The sequence below is a fragment of the Apaloderma vittatum genome, unplaced genomic scaffold (assembly GCF_000703405.1).
Source record: "Apaloderma vittatum isolate BGI_N311 unplaced genomic scaffold, ASM70340v1 scaffold20917, whole genome shotgun sequence".
Taxonomy (NCBI): domain Eukaryota; kingdom Metazoa; phylum Chordata; class Aves; order Trogoniformes; family Trogonidae; genus Apaloderma; species Apaloderma vittatum.
The window spans coordinates 64,076-83,891 of NW_009728122.1; the positions used below are offsets into that span (position 1 = coordinate 64,076).

General features: G+C 40.8%; 1 protein-coding gene across 1 annotated transcript in view; it reads right to left on the minus strand.

The window, feature by feature from the left end:
- The window catches only part of LPGAT1 (lysophosphatidylglycerol acyltransferase 1), a 62,343-nt gene extending 42,533 nt beyond the window's left edge, over nt 1-19,810 (minus strand). The window contains exon 1 of the mRNA XM_009873977.1: nt 19,602-19,810. Coding sequence (XP_009872279.1) covers nt 19,602-19,767 — 166 coding nt within the window. The 5' untranslated portion in view covers nt 19,768-19,810. The remainder of the gene's footprint in view (nt 1-19,601) is intronic.
- Between the last annotated feature and the right edge of the window lie 6 nt (nt 19,811-19,816).

Genomic DNA, 19,816 nt, shown 5'->3' on the forward strand with positions numbered 1-19,816 from the left:
TGTTTTATTGCTCTCTAGACAGCTACTATGGATTTGAAAATTTTTAAGAAAACCATGAAGCCATACGAGGTGGTGTTTTTCACCAGTTTGCACTTTTTTGACATTCAATCCCAAAGTCAAAGACAACGATGGAAACACCACAGTCAATCCCTCAAAGTAAAAAGGTCCATCCCTTGCCTAAACAGAACTTATTTTTGTCAGACAAGGCTGAGGGTTCTACATTTCAGTCTCTATCTACAAGGAAAATTTTCACCAATGAAAAAGGATTCACACCACTCAAGCAGGTGACTGCATACACTAAATCCACAGAACACTTTTCCATTTTTTTAAAATGCAAATTCAAACTCGCGAGGTTTCACACACAACACTAATGTTTCTTCTCAGCAGAAAGGTAGTTCAAAATCAAATTTGCCTAAGTTTATACCACAGTCTTAAATGTCCCATTCATTGTGCTGTATATTGAAACTATAGTATTTTAAATATCGTTACAACGCAAAATACAACCTAATCTCAAAGAAAATTATATCTGTAAGACTGCTGTATGAAAAACAGACTGGCTTTTCTAAAATTAACAAAAAATTTTAGTTTGAAAACAGGGAAAATTCAGAATACAACACTATGACGATAAAAAGCAAATTACTCTTTGTAAAAGGCTAAGTACCACAGAAGAGCAATGAGAAGAAGAACGAGCATTTCTTTTTCCTCATCAAAACACATACCAGTTCAGCTGGGTAATGAAAAAACATTACAAACATAGATCTTGCTATTATTATTATTATTATTACTACCCTTGTCACTCTTTTCAAGCAGAGAACAGTTACACTGTGATTCTGCATTTTCAATATCTTGAACCCCAGCAGGTTACTACAGTACTTTACTCACCCGTGCCCGTTTCATCACTGCTGCTGCGCAACTACCTGCGCAGGAACAAAGCTGACGAGTGGGGTCTGACATATCAAACACTGACAGACAGAAACAATGCAATAAAAGTGTTTTGGTTTTATTTTCCCTTTAGAAACTACAGGTGTCTTAAAAAAAAAGTTCCTAACTGCTGCAAGAGCTGGAGGACTTGCTCCCTCCTGCATTCAAGTCAGAGGCAGGCTTTTCCTTCTACATACATCCAAAAGGAATGAGAAATAAAACAGGAGGAAAGGAGGAGATCCATTTAGAGCACACACACAAAGAAACGGGTAAGTGAAATTCAGTATGTCCACACCAGGATTTGAGCTTTAGAAAGGAACTCTGTAGGAGAGAAAATCATCACCTCCAGGAGCACAAAGCCCAGCTGGAAGCCAGTAACTGGGGCTGTAGCCTGGGGTTGATACTGGAACCAGTACTGTTTAACATCCTCATCAGCAGCCTGAACAACAGGACAGAGTGCACCCTCTAAAAGTTTGCAGCAAGCCTGTAGACACCGCGGAACTGGGAGTAGCAGCTGACGTGCCAGATGGTCGTGCCACCATTCAGAGGGATGCAGACATGCTGGAGGAACGAGCCAACAGGAACCTCAGGGAGCTCAATCACGGGAAGTGCCAAGTCCCACAACAGGGAAGAGGCTTTGCAGAAAATGCCCTGTGGTCCTGCTGGACAAGCTGACCACAAGCCAGAAACACATCCTCACAGCAGGGACTAACAGTATCCAGCGCTGCGTTAGGAAAAGCATTGCCAGAGGAAGAGGGACATGGTCCTTCTTCCCCCGCTCAGCACTGGAAAGGCTGCATTTGGGGCACTGGGTCCAGGCCTGGGCTCCCCAGTACAAGGTAAGATGCAGACTTACTGGAGTGGATCAGCAAAGGGCCAGCAAGATGATTCAGGGATTGGAGAATCTTTCATACAGCTGAGGGAGCTGGGACTCTTCTACCTGGAGAAGAAAAGGCTCTGGGAGGGGAATCCTACCTACATGGAAGTACTTGATGGTGGGCCAGAGATGACTTTACTAGACTGTTTCCTGCGGTATCCAGTGACAGACTGAGAGGCAATGGGCACAAACTGAAACACAGGATAACTCCCTTCAACACAAGGGAATAAAAGAATGGTCAAACACTGACACAAGTTGCAGAATGAAGTTGTGGAATGTCCATCCTTGCAGCTGTTCAAAACCTGACTGGACACAGACCTGGGCAACCTGCTCTGACCTTGCTTGAAGCAGAGGGTTCAACTACACGCTGCTTAGAGGTCCCTTACAACCTACACGATTCTTTGTTTCTGTGATCTACAGCCTGACACCAGGAGGAAAAAACACAATATTCTTTTTTAGTGGATATCTTCAACTACAACAAAACCTACAGTTTCATCCTGCAGTATGAAAAGAAGTAGCCTTTACAACGACAAAGCACATCTTGCAAATCCAAACTGGCAAGGTTTTTCTATCTTACTGCTGCAGAACTGCAGGCAAAGACATGAATTGGAAGGATAATTCAAATCTTTGTATGGAAGAAGCAGAATATGATTCACTTAGGATCAGACTCAGGCAAAAAAGACGGATCAGTAACCCAAAGCACAAACTTGAAGCAATGATGCATTTTAGTCCGAATAAGCCATTGTGTTCACTGCTGTAAAGCCTGGTTTGTCTGCATGACAAACACAAAGTACGCAAGCAGCTACATTCAAACTGCGCTACTTTTAGTTTCTCAAACACCAAGACATTCATATTGCTACTTAACACTCAGATATAGCTACTGACATCTAATTAAATACAAAACTTAAAGATTAGAGTAGTAGTAAGCAAACAAAACAAAACCCAACATGTAAAGTGGAAAGGCCTCAATTATTTTCTCTACTATCTTTATCTAATACATTTGTGGTGCAGAGCCACAAAGGTGATGTAGGGAGTGGAACATCTCCCTTATGAGGAAAGGCTGAAGGAGTTGGGTCTCTTTAGCTCGGAGAAGAAGAGGCTGAGGGGTGACCTCATTAGTGTTTATAAATATGTCAAGGGGGAGTGTCAGAAGACAGAGCCAGGCTCTTCTCAGGGATGTCCGATGACAGGAGAAAGGACAACGGGTGCAAGCTGGAGCGTAGGAGCTTTCACACAAACACAAGAAAGAACTTTTTCACTGTGAGGATGACAGAGCACTGGCACAGGCTGCCCAGAGATGTTGTGGAGTCTCTGTCTCTGGAGACATTAAAAAACCCGCCCGGACGTGTTCCTGCATGACCTACTCCAGGTGATCCTGCTCTGGCGGGGGGGTTGGACTAGATGATCTTTCCCGTCCAACCCCTAACATTCGGTGATTCTGTGATTCTTACTTTCCCTATTTTGGGCAAGCTGTTCTAATATTTGAGAAGCACGAGAGCCACTGCAACATCATGTGAGCATCTGTGCTGGTGAAAAACATAAACAGAACAGAAAGGTCAAGCCAGGAGAATCAGAGTTATCAGAAGAAGGTGTGATGATGGGGCAGACCAGTTGGACCAGAATGAACCCGTATGGAACTGCGGTCTGCTACGCTGGAAGACCTGCTGGGCAAGTCCAGTTGGCCCACCGTGCAAAGCAAAACCAGTACGAGTCACTTAAGTTACCTTTGAAATTGCTATGCATTTCGTTCTCAAACAAACTTGTTAGACACGCTGTAGTCTTTAGACTGTAACAAGCATTAAGTTTTGCCCTTTAATAGAAAGTCAGAACATATTAAAAAGGTGCAGCCTCTCACTCTTTTTTCCTTTTCTCTGCAAGCTTAATTACCAAAGAGAAAGATAAATGTCCTTTTGTTATAAAAATTTTGTAGCCAGACACTACAGAACCACTATTTAGGCAGGGACAGGGTGACAGTTGTTTGATTTTTTTTTTTAGTGGACTTTGGATTTGGTTGGAGAAAGCAAATGAAAGAAAATATTTTCTCTCTGAAGAGCACTCTGAGTGCACACTCTGTCACAGTTAAAAGCACTGCATCGTAACAATAATAATCTGAGCTGTCTTTGCAGAGTCAACTGTCTAGGCAGCAGAATCTAACCCGGGGGCAGGATCAGAAACTACAAGACTATTACTAGAGTTTCCTTTTGAGTCACTGTCAATGGTATGCATTACTAATTTGACCCTGTTGCTTGCCTTCCCGGATGTGAAATTCCCTGTGATTCCAAAGAATCATTCATAAGGTACTTCACTTCCCTCAGCTGTTAAGGTGGCTTAAAAAGTGCAACCATCACATCGTACGGACTTAAAGAGCAGATCTTCCCAGTCAGGTTCTAGGGGAGACAAAGCCCAGAGAATACATCCAGGTTCAGGGCTCTAAGTAAAGGGATACTTTTCAGGTGGTGCAATCAACATCAAAAACCCCAATATATCCAAACCAACTGTGCGAAAAATCTCATTAGGGTAATGGTCTATGCAAAGCAAATGGCTTGTGAAATGGCAAACACACACCCCCCACCCCCCCCCCATTTCCCCCAGAGAAAAAGGACAACCTTTTTCAAGGAGGGGGGGAAATGGTCGCAACCTGCTTTGCAACCTCAGCTGTTAACTGGGAATCTTGTTGAAAAGAGAGGCAGATGAAACACAAGATGCAAACTAGTTGGCCTAGTGCAAGCTGGCTAAGACAAATTAACCATCAACATGCCACTGTGCAGAACCGCAGCACTCCCGCAGCTTCCATTTGACAGTTCGGCCACTTGTGCGGAGCTCTACACTGCAACACCACGGGACTTTCTGCTGGGAATTGAGCTTTCTTCTCTATACCACAGAAACAGAGTATGCACAATGTAGTCCAGAACAGCATGAATACTGGGAAAACTGGATACAGACCCCACCGGAAAAAAAAAAAAAAAAAAAAAAGTTTACCCACAAGACAGAAGCAAGCCTTCAAATAAATAACTGGAAAAAAAATCTGTAATTCTTTTTCAAGAAAATAAGACAACACTGGTAGAGTCTGTTGGCTATAAAGAAATAAAAGTAAGAATTATCTATTATCACATATAGATAAATAGATAATAGATTTTTTGCTTTTTGAGTCCTTCCTGCTTCTAGACAGCAACATGTAAGACTTGAAGGAACTTGTCAAAAAAATTTTAAACTGTATTCTGTGATAACTATTGAACTCCTCACCGTTATTGTGAGGGAGCAAGCTCTATTACAACAGCGTTCTGCAAAAAATTGCTGGTTTGCACTTTAAAAAAAATGAGGTTTTTGGAAAGTCACAGTTCTAGCCATATGGAAGATCCTGCCCCTACTTAGTCTAGATTTCCAAGTTAAGCCAGCTGAAAAATATGGCTTTAATGAGCACGTAACTGGAGGTACATGGCAATGAACCTGCCCAGGAGGGGACGGACATTTCTTCTCCTTTTATGATTTACAGTTTGTCAGCTTCCTATATCATTTCAAGGAAACCAGAGCATCTAGAAGCTTCTCTGGTGTTTTTCACAAAAAACACGGCCGCAGAAATAACACGATGACATATTCAGCAATCCTACAACACATATAGCAAGGTCATGGAATATCTGGGGACAGAAAGACTTGATATTCCATGACCTGGAAGTGTCCCTGATTTGCAAAAGTTCCCAGAAGTCCAGACCAGACTTCTGGCCTGGCAGAAGAACACAACAGAATTTCGTTATTACCTACTGCGTAAGGGACCGGAAAGGCCAGCCATCAGTAAAAAGACATGAGCTGGATATCTCACTGCCATTTTTAACTGCAAGCTTTAAGTTACTGTACATTTTGGGACCGCAAACTTTCCAGAGCAGTGTACGTGAGGTCTTTCAGGTAAAAGACAGGCAGAATTTCTAATAGGAAGGTGAAAAAGATCATTATTCTACTGCACTTATATCATAGCTAGAGAGCTAGCTTTTCTAGCTAGAGCTAGAAACTCTGGTATGCATTAATTTCTTGGAAGTGCCTTGAGGTTTATCAAATACAAGAACCAGAAAACTCTAATAGGGCTGGAAGTGAGCAAACATTACTTTTTCTTCAAACAAGATGTGGATCTTGCCTAAAACTCCAAGTGAGAGTTTGTATTCATCTCTTCCTACATAGCAAGCCTAATTAAATATCACTGTGAAAAGGCTTGATCAGCCCCCGAGGACTCAACTACTTAGCTCAAAAGCTGTGCCACCAGGATTGGGTGCAGGCAAGGGTTACAGCCAAAAGGGTACCCAGTGAGAAAAGATGCCAGAGTAGCTACAGGTAGGAACTAAGCACTGTGCTTTCAGATGATGTGCTAGGCTAGAAAAAACACGTAAGAAAAAACATAATTACACTACTGAGAAGGAAATCCTCTTCCCAGTGTTCAAATTCAACCAGGCTCAGAAAAACATAGTTTTCCATATAACCTTTAAGTAAGTCATGTTGATTCAAAGAAAATACCAGATCTTCATTTTTTTCCTGCTAACAGAAGCAAACTCCGTGACTTTAATCCTTAAGGAAACCAACAATGCTATTACTGGAAATCAAGATTCTGAATGGGGTAAGAACACCACTTTAAGCAACATTCTGCTCACCTAAATCGAGTTCAGTTACCTCACAGTTACCTTTTCAGGTTTTGCCTAAATTCCCCCAAAATGCTGTTGAGACTGTCTCGTTACACAGCTGACTTCTCTCAGCCCAGTTTGTGATAGGGTAAAAATAAACACCACATATAAGTAGTGCAGGATGTATTTGGAAAGCCCTTTACTTCTAGATTATCTCTGTTAAATGGCCAACAAAGGAAAGGCAAAAGGCCATCCTGTGCATTTATTTACCATCTCCCTACAGTGACCTCAGAACTGAGGAGCTTGTCTCCACTTGAAGGACACCGACCATTTAAACCTCCCCTACTCAGTCAACTACAGACAGAAAAAACAGACCTACTGAGTGCCTGAATGATAAGAACAGAAATACAATGCATTTTGAAATTGCAGAAGTAGCATAATATCCTCATGCAATAAAACCAGCTACTAATGAAACAGCCGCAGCAGTATTCTCGCCTCCTGCCACACACCTCTGCATCATCCTCCAGTTTCAGCGGGTTAGTGTTGCCATACACCACAGGACAGAATCAAGGCATTGCACATTTTCAAGTTGCTGTGTGGAAAAGAAAACTTAATAATGAAAGGCATGCAAAGAATCAAAAAATAACTGGATACAGACATGAGGAAGCAGAAGGACAAATCTTATAAAAGAAGTCTTAAAATGTCTGCACCATTAGGTTTCAGGCACTTTATCAAATTTCTCATCCAAGCTACAAAGAACAGTCTTTACAACATAGAAGTTGTAACATGAACAAGAATGCTAAAAACATTTCTCCTTGAACTTTTTAGATGCTTTGTTCATTTTTATTTTTCAAATAATGGATTTTATAGGGGCGGGGGAAAATTATGTTCACATACCAAATTTTAATCAAAATAATTTTATGATAAAGCAAAAGAAGTTAATGATGCAGATTAACATAATGCCTATAATTTATGTTTCTGTTTTTATTAAAACCAGAGGCCACAGTAAGTTTGGAAAACGTATGACTAATTCTAGCTGGGAACTTGAGCTAGTACTTTTGCTAGTATGATGCAGTAAATGATTCAAGCCAACAAAGCATCTTACCATATTTAAATTTACCCCAGGTTATTCTACACCAGTTCAGTGACTCTTAAGTAAGCGTGTGGCCACATTTCAGGTTGCCAGTAAGCAGAATTCCAGCATCATAAAATCAGAAATGATGCCTTTAGTGGCAGTCCCAGGCTATCACAAATAAAGCAATTAGCAGGAAAAAGCATCCTCTCTCATTAGGTTATTCTAGCTGATGTACGTCAAAGCAGCAGGAGAAAGTTTACTGTTCCTAATTTAAAAAAAAAAAGTTTAGCTCTCTGGCATCTGTTACTATTACAAAACAAATAATCACCTTATACCTGCTGACAACTGTAAGAAATACCTTGGATTTGTGAGGGACAGTTTTACTGGAAGTTTCAGTAGTAATTTTTAACAGGCATAAAATAATCAGACTTGATACAAACAAATTTATTCAAACACTCTGAATGGCTGGCTCCAATACCTAGCCTTCATCTTCAATGTACAGACTAATATACAATGCACCCCTCCATGAAATATCCACATCCTAATTTTGAAATACGCTGCTGCAATGATAGTAATTGAGGCTTCTCTTTCTCTCTCTCCTCCCTCTTCAAATTAAAAAAATAAATAAACCCACATCTCAGATCATAAAGGTGTTCTATATATTTGGAACAAATGGTAAAAAGGACAGCAAACAAATGCTGGGGGAACAAAAAAAAACCAATTTAAAAATAGACTTCACAGTACAATACTTTAATTAAAAACAGTCCTTCACTGCAGAGCAGTTTCCCGGGAGAACACTCATAAAGAGATTGAACAACAGAGTTATGAGTCTGTGGAAACCGTCTTCTCCACTTCAAATCCAGAAGATTTCAAATCCAAGAAGCAATTACAAATCTCAAAGTTCCACTTTACAATTAAATGATTAATGTGCATACTCCCAAGTCTATGGGTAGCAAAAGGCACTGTAAGCACTTCACATACAGCGTGACATGATCTGTCTACAAGTGCCCTGGCTTACTCATGAAGCACTTGCCAGAAGTGTAACAAATTACTCTTTCCTCAGACAAAAAGAAAACCAGGCAAAAATAAATTTATTCAGGCTACAAAAGTCTAGCACTCCCACAGAGTAAGAGCTTTGGTCAACACACTTCAAACGGTACCTATCAACTAAATCCTCTGCACTTTGCTCAAAGAAATCCTGCCTCAAAGCAAATCCAGAGAGCGACCAGACACCCAGATTTGCCACGTTGTTGCTGAAAAGTGTCGGGAAAGGGTGGTAGTGGGATTGGAAAAGGAAGGAGCAGGCCACCTGCTATGGTTCTTTCTTCACCGCAGCAGCCACTCAAGTAACTCAGCTTCCCTCCAGTGATGCACAAAGACACCACGTGTGGTGATGTGCACTCAGCTCTGCGTTATTTTAGCTTTTAAAGTTTAGTAGGCTGCTAAAACACTTAGAAAGAATGCAAGCGATACAGAGGGGGAGAAAAGGGGTATGTTTCAGTATTTTCTCTCTCTCAAGCGAGGGGCAACAGCGCTTCTCCAGCCTGTAAAAAATCTTACCAAACTCCAGAAGCCCATGGCAGGTATCAAACAATCTTCAAAGACATTCAAGACAACAGAAACACCTGGGCAAGGGCCTTGTTCTCATATTTCCTCCCTATGTGACAAGGTTTAGAAGACTGAAGTATTAGCTTTGATGAAACAAACAGAAGAGTCTCAAATACAAAAAAAAAAATAATTATTAATCTGTTTGTTCTCATGCAATCCGCTATATGCAAGAAGCTTAACAGACACTTGTATATAACTGTACTGGCATCTAAAAGCGTTTTTACAAATGTAAGCTGAACTTCCTGGATCTTTCATGTTATTTTAGTGTATACACAGGCTACGGTTAAATTTATTTCCAAGCAAAGGTGTTGTTAGCAGGAACAACGACTGAATTTTATGCCAGCAGCAAGCACAGGAAATAAAAATGCATATGAAAGAAGAACACGTTTGGAAAGGAAATTGGCAGTTACTAGAATTGGAGTTTTGCCAGGCCATCTGTATTTATAATTATGCATATCAAAATAGACCAGGTTCAGCTACAAAACTCAAGAGGCCACCTTTCTAAGGCAATGCCTTCACACGCGCTGCATGGTGGTACAGAACCCTTCTTGACAGACTCTCATGCTGCTGAGCACCCACACCATTGCCGTCTCCCAGGTCTCCCCAAATACATCTCAGGCCTCGTGATTTTATATGTCCCTGTGTTCAATGCACATAATCACAGAATATGAGGTGTTGGAAAAGACCTCTGAAAATCATCTAGTCCAACTCCCCCTGCCAGAACAGGATCACCTAGAATAGATCTCACAGGAACACACCTAGGCAGGTTTTGAAAGTCTCCAGAGATGCGGACCCCACAACCTCTCCGGGCAGCCTGTTCCAGTGCTCTGTCACCGACGCAGTAAACAAGTATTTCCTAACATTTACCCTGAACCTCCTGTTTTCTAATTTGTGACCACTGCCCCTCATCCTGTCACTGGACACCACTGAGAAGAGTCTAGCCCCATCTTTCTGACACCCACCCTTTAGATTTTTATAAGCACAACACTTGAAGTTCGTTTACCACCTTATCCCTTTTTCCTCATATTAAGACTAAACAATTATCTGCATATGCCTTTTGAATCTTGAAAGGCCATGGTAAGCAAGGTGGACTACACATGATCGAAAGGGAAGGATGCTGCTTCATCCACCGCCTGCCGCTGCCAAATTAACACGTCACTCCAGAAGTAGCAGAAGTAACAAAGCCTGGTTTCCCAAAGGCTTGCTGTCTAACCTCCTTCTCCTCAATGGGCTGGGCAAGAGATGCTGGCACTGTGGCACACCTGAAACCACTGATGCACCGGCTGGATGTCCAACAAGATACACAACAGCCAAATCTGCCTGCATTACCCTCAGCTGAGGCACTAACCCGGGTCTCGCCTTCGCTCCACTGCCGATTTTCACAAAACTCATAGGAATGCCATTAGGTCTGAAATCTCAACCTCAACTGTCAATCGCAGACAGATTCACAAGGGAGCAAATCAGAAGTGTGGGAGGGGTGAGAGAAAGAATAGCTGTTAAACAAGTAGGTTAATTCCATCAGGAAACTACACTTAAAACACTGTCACATATGCCCATATCGGTAATAAAATACTCAAGTCACCAAATTACATTAAAATGGTGTTCAATGGCCCACCCTAAGCAATGCACTCACACATAACTAATGCTTAAATCAGTCCCAAACATGTATTGTTAATATTAACGGGTGTTTCTCACCAGCTCTAGCAAGCAAACACAGATGTTATGGAAACTGTATAAGCTTGAAACTTTAGGATGCTAGAAAACAAATGAAACTAAATTAAGAAACCTCAGACAAAATCCTCCTTTTTGCCACCAGAAAGCCACAACCACAAGCACTCTTGCCATTGTCCTAATGAATCAACGTTCCAGAAGTCATGTCCTCCCAACGAGCAGTAATGCTAGCCCTTGCTCTTAGAACACCATTTCTATTTTTAGTTCTACATAAGTGAAAAGCGGTAATAAAGCTATTAATCTTTCCTCTTCCTCTTTACTTAAATTACATAACTAAGGTGAATCTCTAGGCTAGTTTAAACTACAGACTCCTTAAACATGGACAGTTCTTTACCTTTTAGCAGTATACAATTTAAACAATTTTTCAGATTGTGTTTTATGACTCAAGAGAAGATCATTGACATTATCCTGCAAAGTCAGGATTTGTTAAAAGACATAAAGTATTTAAGAAAAAACAAACAAATCATCAAAAAAAACAAGCACTGCTGTCTTACCACATCTCATGGACTTCAATTTTCTATCTTTCTATGACACTAAAAATCCCCTTTTTTACACTGAGGCAGGGAGACTGCATTTCTTCTACTCTATTCTGCCCAGGAAACGGAATCACTGACTTGTTCAACTTGGTTCCAATTCAAGTTCAGCTGTGAGTGAAATTATTCTGATTTGATTTCAGCTTGCACTAATGAAGCTGTTGACCCTCTCTGAGCCCTTTCTTAACACTTTAATTGCTTTAGAACAACTGAGACAAAACCAGCACAATGTGAAGTTGCACCACTGATATTTTTAGCATTATTCTCCATCTTGTTCTTTACATATTTTATAACAGAATGTATAGTTGTGTGTTAAGCCAAAAACTTTCCCTAAGCTCTTCACCATGATACTAATCCCTTTCCTAAACTGCTACTTTACTTAAATATTTATTACTTCAGACTGTTCAACTATGAACAACTTCTACATTTTGCTGGCTATTCATACAGCTTAAGCACTTCTGAAGTTCTTGACAATTGTCTCTGTAGCTGACAGGATGCGTACAAAACTTCAGAGGAACCCCACTGCTAAGCTTTCGTTAAAAAGAACACTGGTCTTTTTATTCCTTTATCATAAACTGAAAACTGGTTGATAATTCTTTGTTCTCACCCTATGCTTAGTTCTTCTCTAAAGGAACTTTGCAGAAGGCACTTTTCCAGTCTAAACAATGCTAACCAGTTAACAAAGCAGTAAGAAAAGGTGAAGAAGTCTGCTTCAGTGACATTTTATTCGCATACTGGAAGCCCTATGCTGCCCAGGATTGCCCTCTTGAATTAGGGCCATAAGCAGTAGCTCAACAAATACATTAAAGCAGGTGCTGCCACCGAAAGATGCAGTTCCTCCCGCTTTCCCTTTGCTACTGTAGCTGCCTTCTTCTTTCAGCACACCCACAAAATGAACTGCGTTAGGGACTGTGTTTTGTAAGTCACCTAGAAAAAAAAAGAAAACCAAAAGGAGGTGAGTAGTTTTAGTGTGGATCAGGGCTGTGATCCAGATCACCACAGGACCATTAAAACAGCTGGCCAATGAAACTGAAGCAGTGGTGGTAGGATGAGTCTGAAAGTCTGCGACTGGCTTTCTTCAGTGGCACTTCCTGCTTGAAAGGCTTGTAGGGGAAAAAAAGACACATGGAAACACTCAAAACAAACAAACATGCAAATAATTAAAAAACCTCACCCCCTGCAAAACCCACCAGAGCCTCATACATAGAATCCCTCACTGGTGCCATGGAACATCTTTAGGAAGAGACACATATAAGCCTTATTTGTTTCAGTAACTGCATATACAAATGGCTGAACTATTATCTCAGCTGTGGTGACTGCAGCAGCAGTACAAATACTTGCCTACACAGTCTTTCATTTGACCTGTCATCTTAAGCATTAGAGTTTATATTCCACTGTAATAAACACAAGCAGATTACATATCTTGGAGCTGTATTTTGGCTCAGTTCACGCTGGAAAGTTACACCACTAAGCTCCTATCCCATGAAGGATTTACTAACTACTCTGTATAATTAAGGTTGCACAACTCTTCCATTTTTAAGATCCTGTTTGCAGCAACTTAAAACCTTGCCAAACTAACCTTTGGTAAGACTTCTCTGTCCCTCACACACACTCAACAGAGAAAGGGAAAGTGATACATTCTCTTCCTCTGTTTGAGTTTCATTCTAAAAAAGTAATTTCCCAGAACAAAATGACAGAGAAAATAGGTTTTACCCACATCAAGCATCCATATTTTTCTCCACTTTTCTTGAAAAGCTCTAAAATTTCTATGCTTTAGAACAGTTATATTAAATGAGAATATGAAATTGCATCTCTGACAAAGTACCATCTCTGACACGTTCCAATAGAGACGTGATCACGTTGTTAAAGTGGAAAAGAATTCCTCCTTCATACACTCGGCAAAGAATGTGTGCACAAAGAATTTAACCACCTAAGATTTTGCTTCTCCAAATCAGAGCTGGACAAAAGCTTTCCTGTAGTTATTTCCTAAAAGCCTGCCATCAAGAAACAAATAACAAAAAACAAACTCAATAAAAGGTACAAAGAACAGAGACACATGTCCGAGGTATTCTCAATTATACCCTTCCAAGCACTCCACCAGCAATGACGGGAGCACTAAGACAACTAGCGTGAACAGATACCCTAAAAACAAAGGCCGAGAAGAACTAGGAGGAATGAAAATACATCCTAAAAATAGCAAACTCAGCCATAAGAAGGAATAAAACCCAGGACTGCCAAAACTTTGTCCTCCTTTGGCTGTTAGCACATAAGCTAACTCAGAAGCATCTCACAGCTACTCCTGACTTAAAAGTAAATAATTACACCTTTCTCTATAAGTATGCCTCATAATTTCTTCTTCACTATCCTTGGGCAGATGTGACCGATTCGGCAGGCTTCCAGTTGTTTCTGTATCGTCCAGAGCACATGAAACAGGAGCAGAGAATAACTCACTTTAGAAAAAAAAAAAGGGGGGGAGGGCATACATAACAACAAACAACTGGCAAAAAAACAAGAGTGTAAGTTTTGTGCCAGAAGACAGCAGCTTTCTAAAAACAAAATTCAGAGAGCATTTCAATACCTAATCTTTTGGAACGATCCTTTACAGTTAAATGACACAATAAGAAAATGAAAGATAAGCTTTACTGCTACGCCAGATGAACAACAAAGAAGTACAGTAAAGCCTGTAACTCATGTTCCAAAAAAGAGAGATGGGAATTTCCTGGTGCGATTTTACATATTATTAAAATAGGACAAGGGTCACTGTACAGCACTCTGTACAGACACATCACTTGCTCAAAGAAGCTGACAGCAAGTTCACTGTACTGCTTACCTCCTCTTACGCAAAGCACAATGAGCCTTTGCTCTGAGGCCACGATAAAAACAGCTCCAATGTCCCCAACTTGTTCAACTGTGACCTTTTCTTATCAAGACAGCTCACAAACTACACATAAACTTCCTCCTACAAACAGCAAAATCAATTCAAATATCCCTGCTTGATTTCAGCATAACCTACGCATAAATTGTACACATCAGGGGAAACTGCATTTAAGCCAGGGATTATCCAGAAACTCAACACACAGCCACAGCATAAGCCAAAAGTTTCTGTGTGGTGTGTTGCTATCCAAACCTACTCAGTCACACCAGGTATTTTTGCACATTCAAAGAAAACACAAAACAAGAACAATTTTGTTTCTCCATTTCACACACTGTCTGACCTCAAAACCATGAGTCATTTCCTCCCTGCCACTCCCTGCCCAGTCCTCAGAGTAGTGACCAGTCCCAAAAACAAAGTACTGGCAGTCAAAAATCAAACTAGAAACAGAGGAGGGTAGAAAATGATGACAGGGTTACAGGCATAGTCAGGTCTCCTGAAATAACACCTCCTGCCTTATTTGGGGCAAAAATTTACATTATCTGTTCTCCAGCTTCTGCTGCACTTCCTGCCCAAGGAGAGGGGCCGACTTATCATGAGAAGCAGCGCAGGCAGCACATGCTGTCTGCACCGAGGAAGTGTTGTCACAGCAACTCCACCTGTGTCTTTTACGGTTCTGGAAGACAAAAATGTTCACTTTCTTAGAAGATTAGAGGAGTCGAGACTGTTGACTGATGAAACGGCAACAAAGAATATTTTGAATGAGAGAAAAAAAGGGCTGCTGAAAAAATTATATACAGAGTGGTCATTTAATCATACATACAAACAAGACATTAAATTTTAAAACATCTCATGTGAGAGGAAGGAGAGCACAACTAAAAAACCCAACCTCAATTTTACTCTGCTTAGCTGAATACCGAAGAACAAGGAAAGGAAAATTCACCTAACTTGACAAAATTAGAATATTCTAACAGACACTATTTAAATGTCACCTTCCCAGATGACACAGAACAGTAACCGGCAATACTACAGGATTAGTTCACTTTTTATTAAGCACTGCATCATTATACTAGTAAGCATACTCAGAGCAGCAAGACTTTTTGTGTGTCATCACAGAGGTGTATTACTCCTCCTTTCATGAGCCCACAGCACAGTAACCTGCCCGACGTTATTGCAAGATCGTGTGCGGCAGCAAGAAGCTGAAACTAGTGGTTTTGTCAAGCTGCCCTCCCCCTGGCTGGAGCATGAAATACTCCAAGCAAACCTCTCCCAAGAGTCATGCAGCCCTGCTGACCACCTGCAACACTTCTCTGGTGCTCCAACGGGCAGAAGAGCCCTGATGGTCGCTGCGGACAGGACTCATCCCCACCAGCTCCTCCCCGCGCCCAAGCCAGAGGTATGGGCTGGACACACACCAATGCTCCCCCGAGTGAGACCGAGCTGTGCCAAGCAGAGCGAAGCACAAGATTAGCATCATGAGTATAAGGACTGAATTGCTAAACGACTGATGTGCTGTCCTAGAGACTTCTAATTGCAACACCACTCTCATAGGCTAATGCTAACTCCTGCATCTAGACAGCAGGAGACAACAAAACAGTTTGTCTAAGTGCATTTAAGCAAAGCAAGCTTTTCTCTAGCAGCCCTATTTTAAGCAATTTGATTAGATGCAGAGATATTAAACTTCAGTCTGCAGTAGTTACGTGCCCAAAGAAGTTCAAATCTAGAAGACAGTTGCTTTAAAACAAGTTTTGTGAGCAGGAGGTCATCAGAAATTCATCACCACAGGTATGCGCCATCCCCTTCATGTGACATCTACTGCACTGGTTTCTGGTTTACTTGTATATTAAATGACAAATTATAGTATAGGGAGGAATAAAAGGTACTTGCCAACAAAAGATCAAGCACTCTCGAGTTTGCTTTTTTTAGAATGTATCTCCCAACAAGCGCAGGAAAATATTTAGAAGTGTTATTCAAAGGTGCCTTTCAAATCACACTAATATGCAGATTCCGAGTGTCCTAACTGAACAGCTCCTATAATGAGCACAATACATTTATAGAAAAAGCCTTCAAAAAAGGTTTAGAAGAATTATGAGGGGGCCTTTCTGAAAGCACATAAAAATAAAATAACACTGTTAGGCTATCTGAATATTCTTCCTAAAAAGAGACTTATAGAGTTTTCCTTTTCATAAGAAACACTCTAGAGTTCAAGAGAACAACATAGATATTTATCATATTCTGCCCTTTGAAAATCAAAGGCAACCAATTATACCCAATTTCTCTCTTGTAGTTGCATCTTAAGAAGAAAAAGATTAGGGAAAGCAGAGTGACCTTTGCAGTTTCTCCTCCTATTTCTTCCTTTATTTTGCTTGTCCAGTTATACGCTATATCTCTTTACATAACACCAAGTGCATCTGCAAACAGAAACACCTATGTTTATCAAAAAGCACAGATTAGAGTTGCTGATGTAGACACAGATCATGTAATTTCTGCGACAAATCCTCTAGGATTCTCACAGAAACCCACAGGTTTATGTGGGAGTGGGGAGAAGGGCAGACCTAGTTCATGAGTTTGCCTCAGTTCTTCCAGCTTTACTCGATAAAATATACCAACAATTACGCAACAGCAGCAGAGCCCAGAAGGAAAACCGAGCACTCACCATATTTTCTTCATTTGGTCTTGAGCTCTCTCCTACACATTACATACAAACTTACAAGGGAGGGGGTGGAAGTCTGCCCTGAATCTACTTTGCAGGCTGAGTTTAAGTCCTGAATTACAAATGGTTTTTGTCACTTCTCACTCAACAGATCACCCAAGCATGGAAGAGGAAAAAGTAAATAAATTAAAAGCTGAAACGCACCTTCAACACAACTGGAGCAGAACACTACCTCCAATTAAGACACAAGTAAACTTATCTAGCTTCTTACACTCTCAATAAGGAACAAAATCAAACAAATCAATCAACCAAAAAAAAAACCACCACCAAAAAAAACCCAACTGCTCTGCTACTTAAAAGAAAAGGAAAATCCTTAATCTTCTCGATGAACCCATACATATGTACTATCTTGCATTTACTTTCGCAAAGATGGAACATGTTGAAGCCTATTTCTGACTTAGTTTTCTGGAGCAATGTCTCCTTCAGATGTGCCACTATCAGTCTTAGACATCAACTCAAAGCAGTATTCCAATTCTGAACTGGTTATGTTATACTCTCTATATAAAGAGGGGACCTAGCAGCAGCCTTTTATAAATCTATCCATCTGGAAACAGACACATAAATTACTCTTAAGTATGTTCAAGACAGAATAATATATTTTCCAGGTGTGTTCTGCACATGGCGGTGAGCACTGATGAGGGCAAAGCAAGAATGGCCAAAGAAATAAGCTATCCTGCTATTTTGTATCTTCCAGTATAAAATGCGTTATTGTGTTCATATCAAATAAAATATATTTAAACTGAGTAAGTACAAGCATTTGCTTAAAGTCCTCCCCAAAAGCCATGCTTTATAGTGAAAAGCAAAAAGAAGGGCCTCCTTACCCATACACCATCCCAGAAAACACTCCTGTGTAGCTGTTTGTAAGTGATACTTCAAACAAACATACTAAGACTTTTCAAGACTGTAAAACAAAGGATTTCAAATTGTCAAGATACATCAGCAACACCATTCAACAGACGCTTCAGGAAGACTCTAGGATATGCAGCTCATGCTAAGACCACTTTCCAAGCAATAGGCAAAAGAAACCACACAGTTCTGCAGTCAGCAGTAAAGCTATCCCAAGGAAACTGCTTTCAAAAATTGACAACCATATCGTCATGGGACAATAGCTTGAATTTTAACTAGCACATTCGATACACACAGCAAATCCCCACAGGGCTGCATGCTGTATGACTTTAACAATTACCATTATGCCCATAAACTTTCCCATTTCCAATTAATGAAACACACGACACCTTGAAAGTCAATCCTTCCTTATGGAAGGCTTTTGTGCTTCAAGCCATAAAGCAGACATTCAAAAACATACCTGCCACTGCAAACACTATGTGGACTTCTTTTAATGAGCGAATATAAACATATAAAAAGATTTTTTTAAAAAACAGCATATCTGGAAAAGCTTGAGCTGTACCAGGCAAGGCAATTTTGAAGCAGTGCACCGCTGCAGCAGCTCTAGCCCGACAGACCAGAACTTAGCTTGCTGCTGCCACCATCTCCTTAAGAAGATCTGGAAGCTCACCTAGAGTATCTACAGAAACTTTGTGCGTCTCAGAAAGGCACGCGACAGGGTACCAAAAGGCACCTTATCAGAGAGGCTTCAGCTCTTGTAGCCTAGCAAAAAGAGCGCTTCGTCTGCGTCAACACTGACTTTCTGACTAATTAGGAGTCTGATCAGACTCCAGAGCTGTGTGCTGTCATTCGTTTTTGGGGTTTTTTTCCTTGCTTACACAGACAAGACCTGTGAATGTAGCCTGGGCAGAAGAGAGGGAAAGAATTTTAGGAAGGCTTTTCGTATTTTGCGCTCAGTAGATTCATTTCCTCCTCTTTCCAAGGACTAAGCACATACAAAGAACTGATGGCTGTTTTCTTGCACAAAGTGCAGCAGGCAGGATGAAAATCAGTGCATTCGAGGACAAGACTACAGCCTTCCTTAATATTTCAGTTCAGCCTGTCACCTTGATGAGCCTATGAATGTTAACAAGCAAAAATAAGTTCAGTAATAACTGCAAAGCAAGCATGCAGCAAGGAAAAACCCTATGGATTCTGTAATTAGCTCTGCTAACAGTAAATGAAGAGCCATACAGCCGAGAAACACTGCGTATCGCTAGCTGTATGAGAGGTTTCCTCTGTTTCCCTCCATTCTGAAGCAGCAGAAAAGGCAGTCGCTGTTGCAAGGAATAGAAGACCTACTCTTCTGACACAAGCTTTGCTGCAAACTTCCTAGCCTTATGTCCTGACAGTTTCAAGAGGAGATGATTTAAAGAGTCACAGACTTAATATTAGGAAACTTTGGTTCTGTCAGCTCCATGCACAGTACAAACCAGCTCTCTTTTGAGCAGATGTACCTTTTCCATGTAATACTAAGAGAAAACAACCACAATAATTAGGAAAAAATGTATTTCTGATTATACTAAGACAAAATACTGATTGAGGAGCTCTTACTTAACACACAGTAAGTTTATACCCACGATTTAAAAAAACTGTTTCAGTATGCTCAGCACCTCAATCCAGAAATACAATGCATCTGTGTAAGAAACCCAAAAGAAAAACATCCCACACACCCACTATATTTAGACGTTCCCCTACACATCCCCATACTAAAACATCTGCGTTCCTACACTTATTTACATCTTTACATTCATATATTTTAAATTAATACGGCGTTCTTACCTGTATATCCTGCCCACCAGCCCCAGGACGCCACCATAGCCAAAAGCCACTTAAATAAGACTCCTTCGATATACCAGAAGCTTTCACTATCCAAAACTCGGAGAGGCTGCAGCATAATTAAATACAAGACGTAGGACGGAATAGCGACCAGGTTATTGGCGACCATAAAAGCGAACCTGAGGAGCGCTTTCAGGCAGGTATAGCCCACCCGCCGG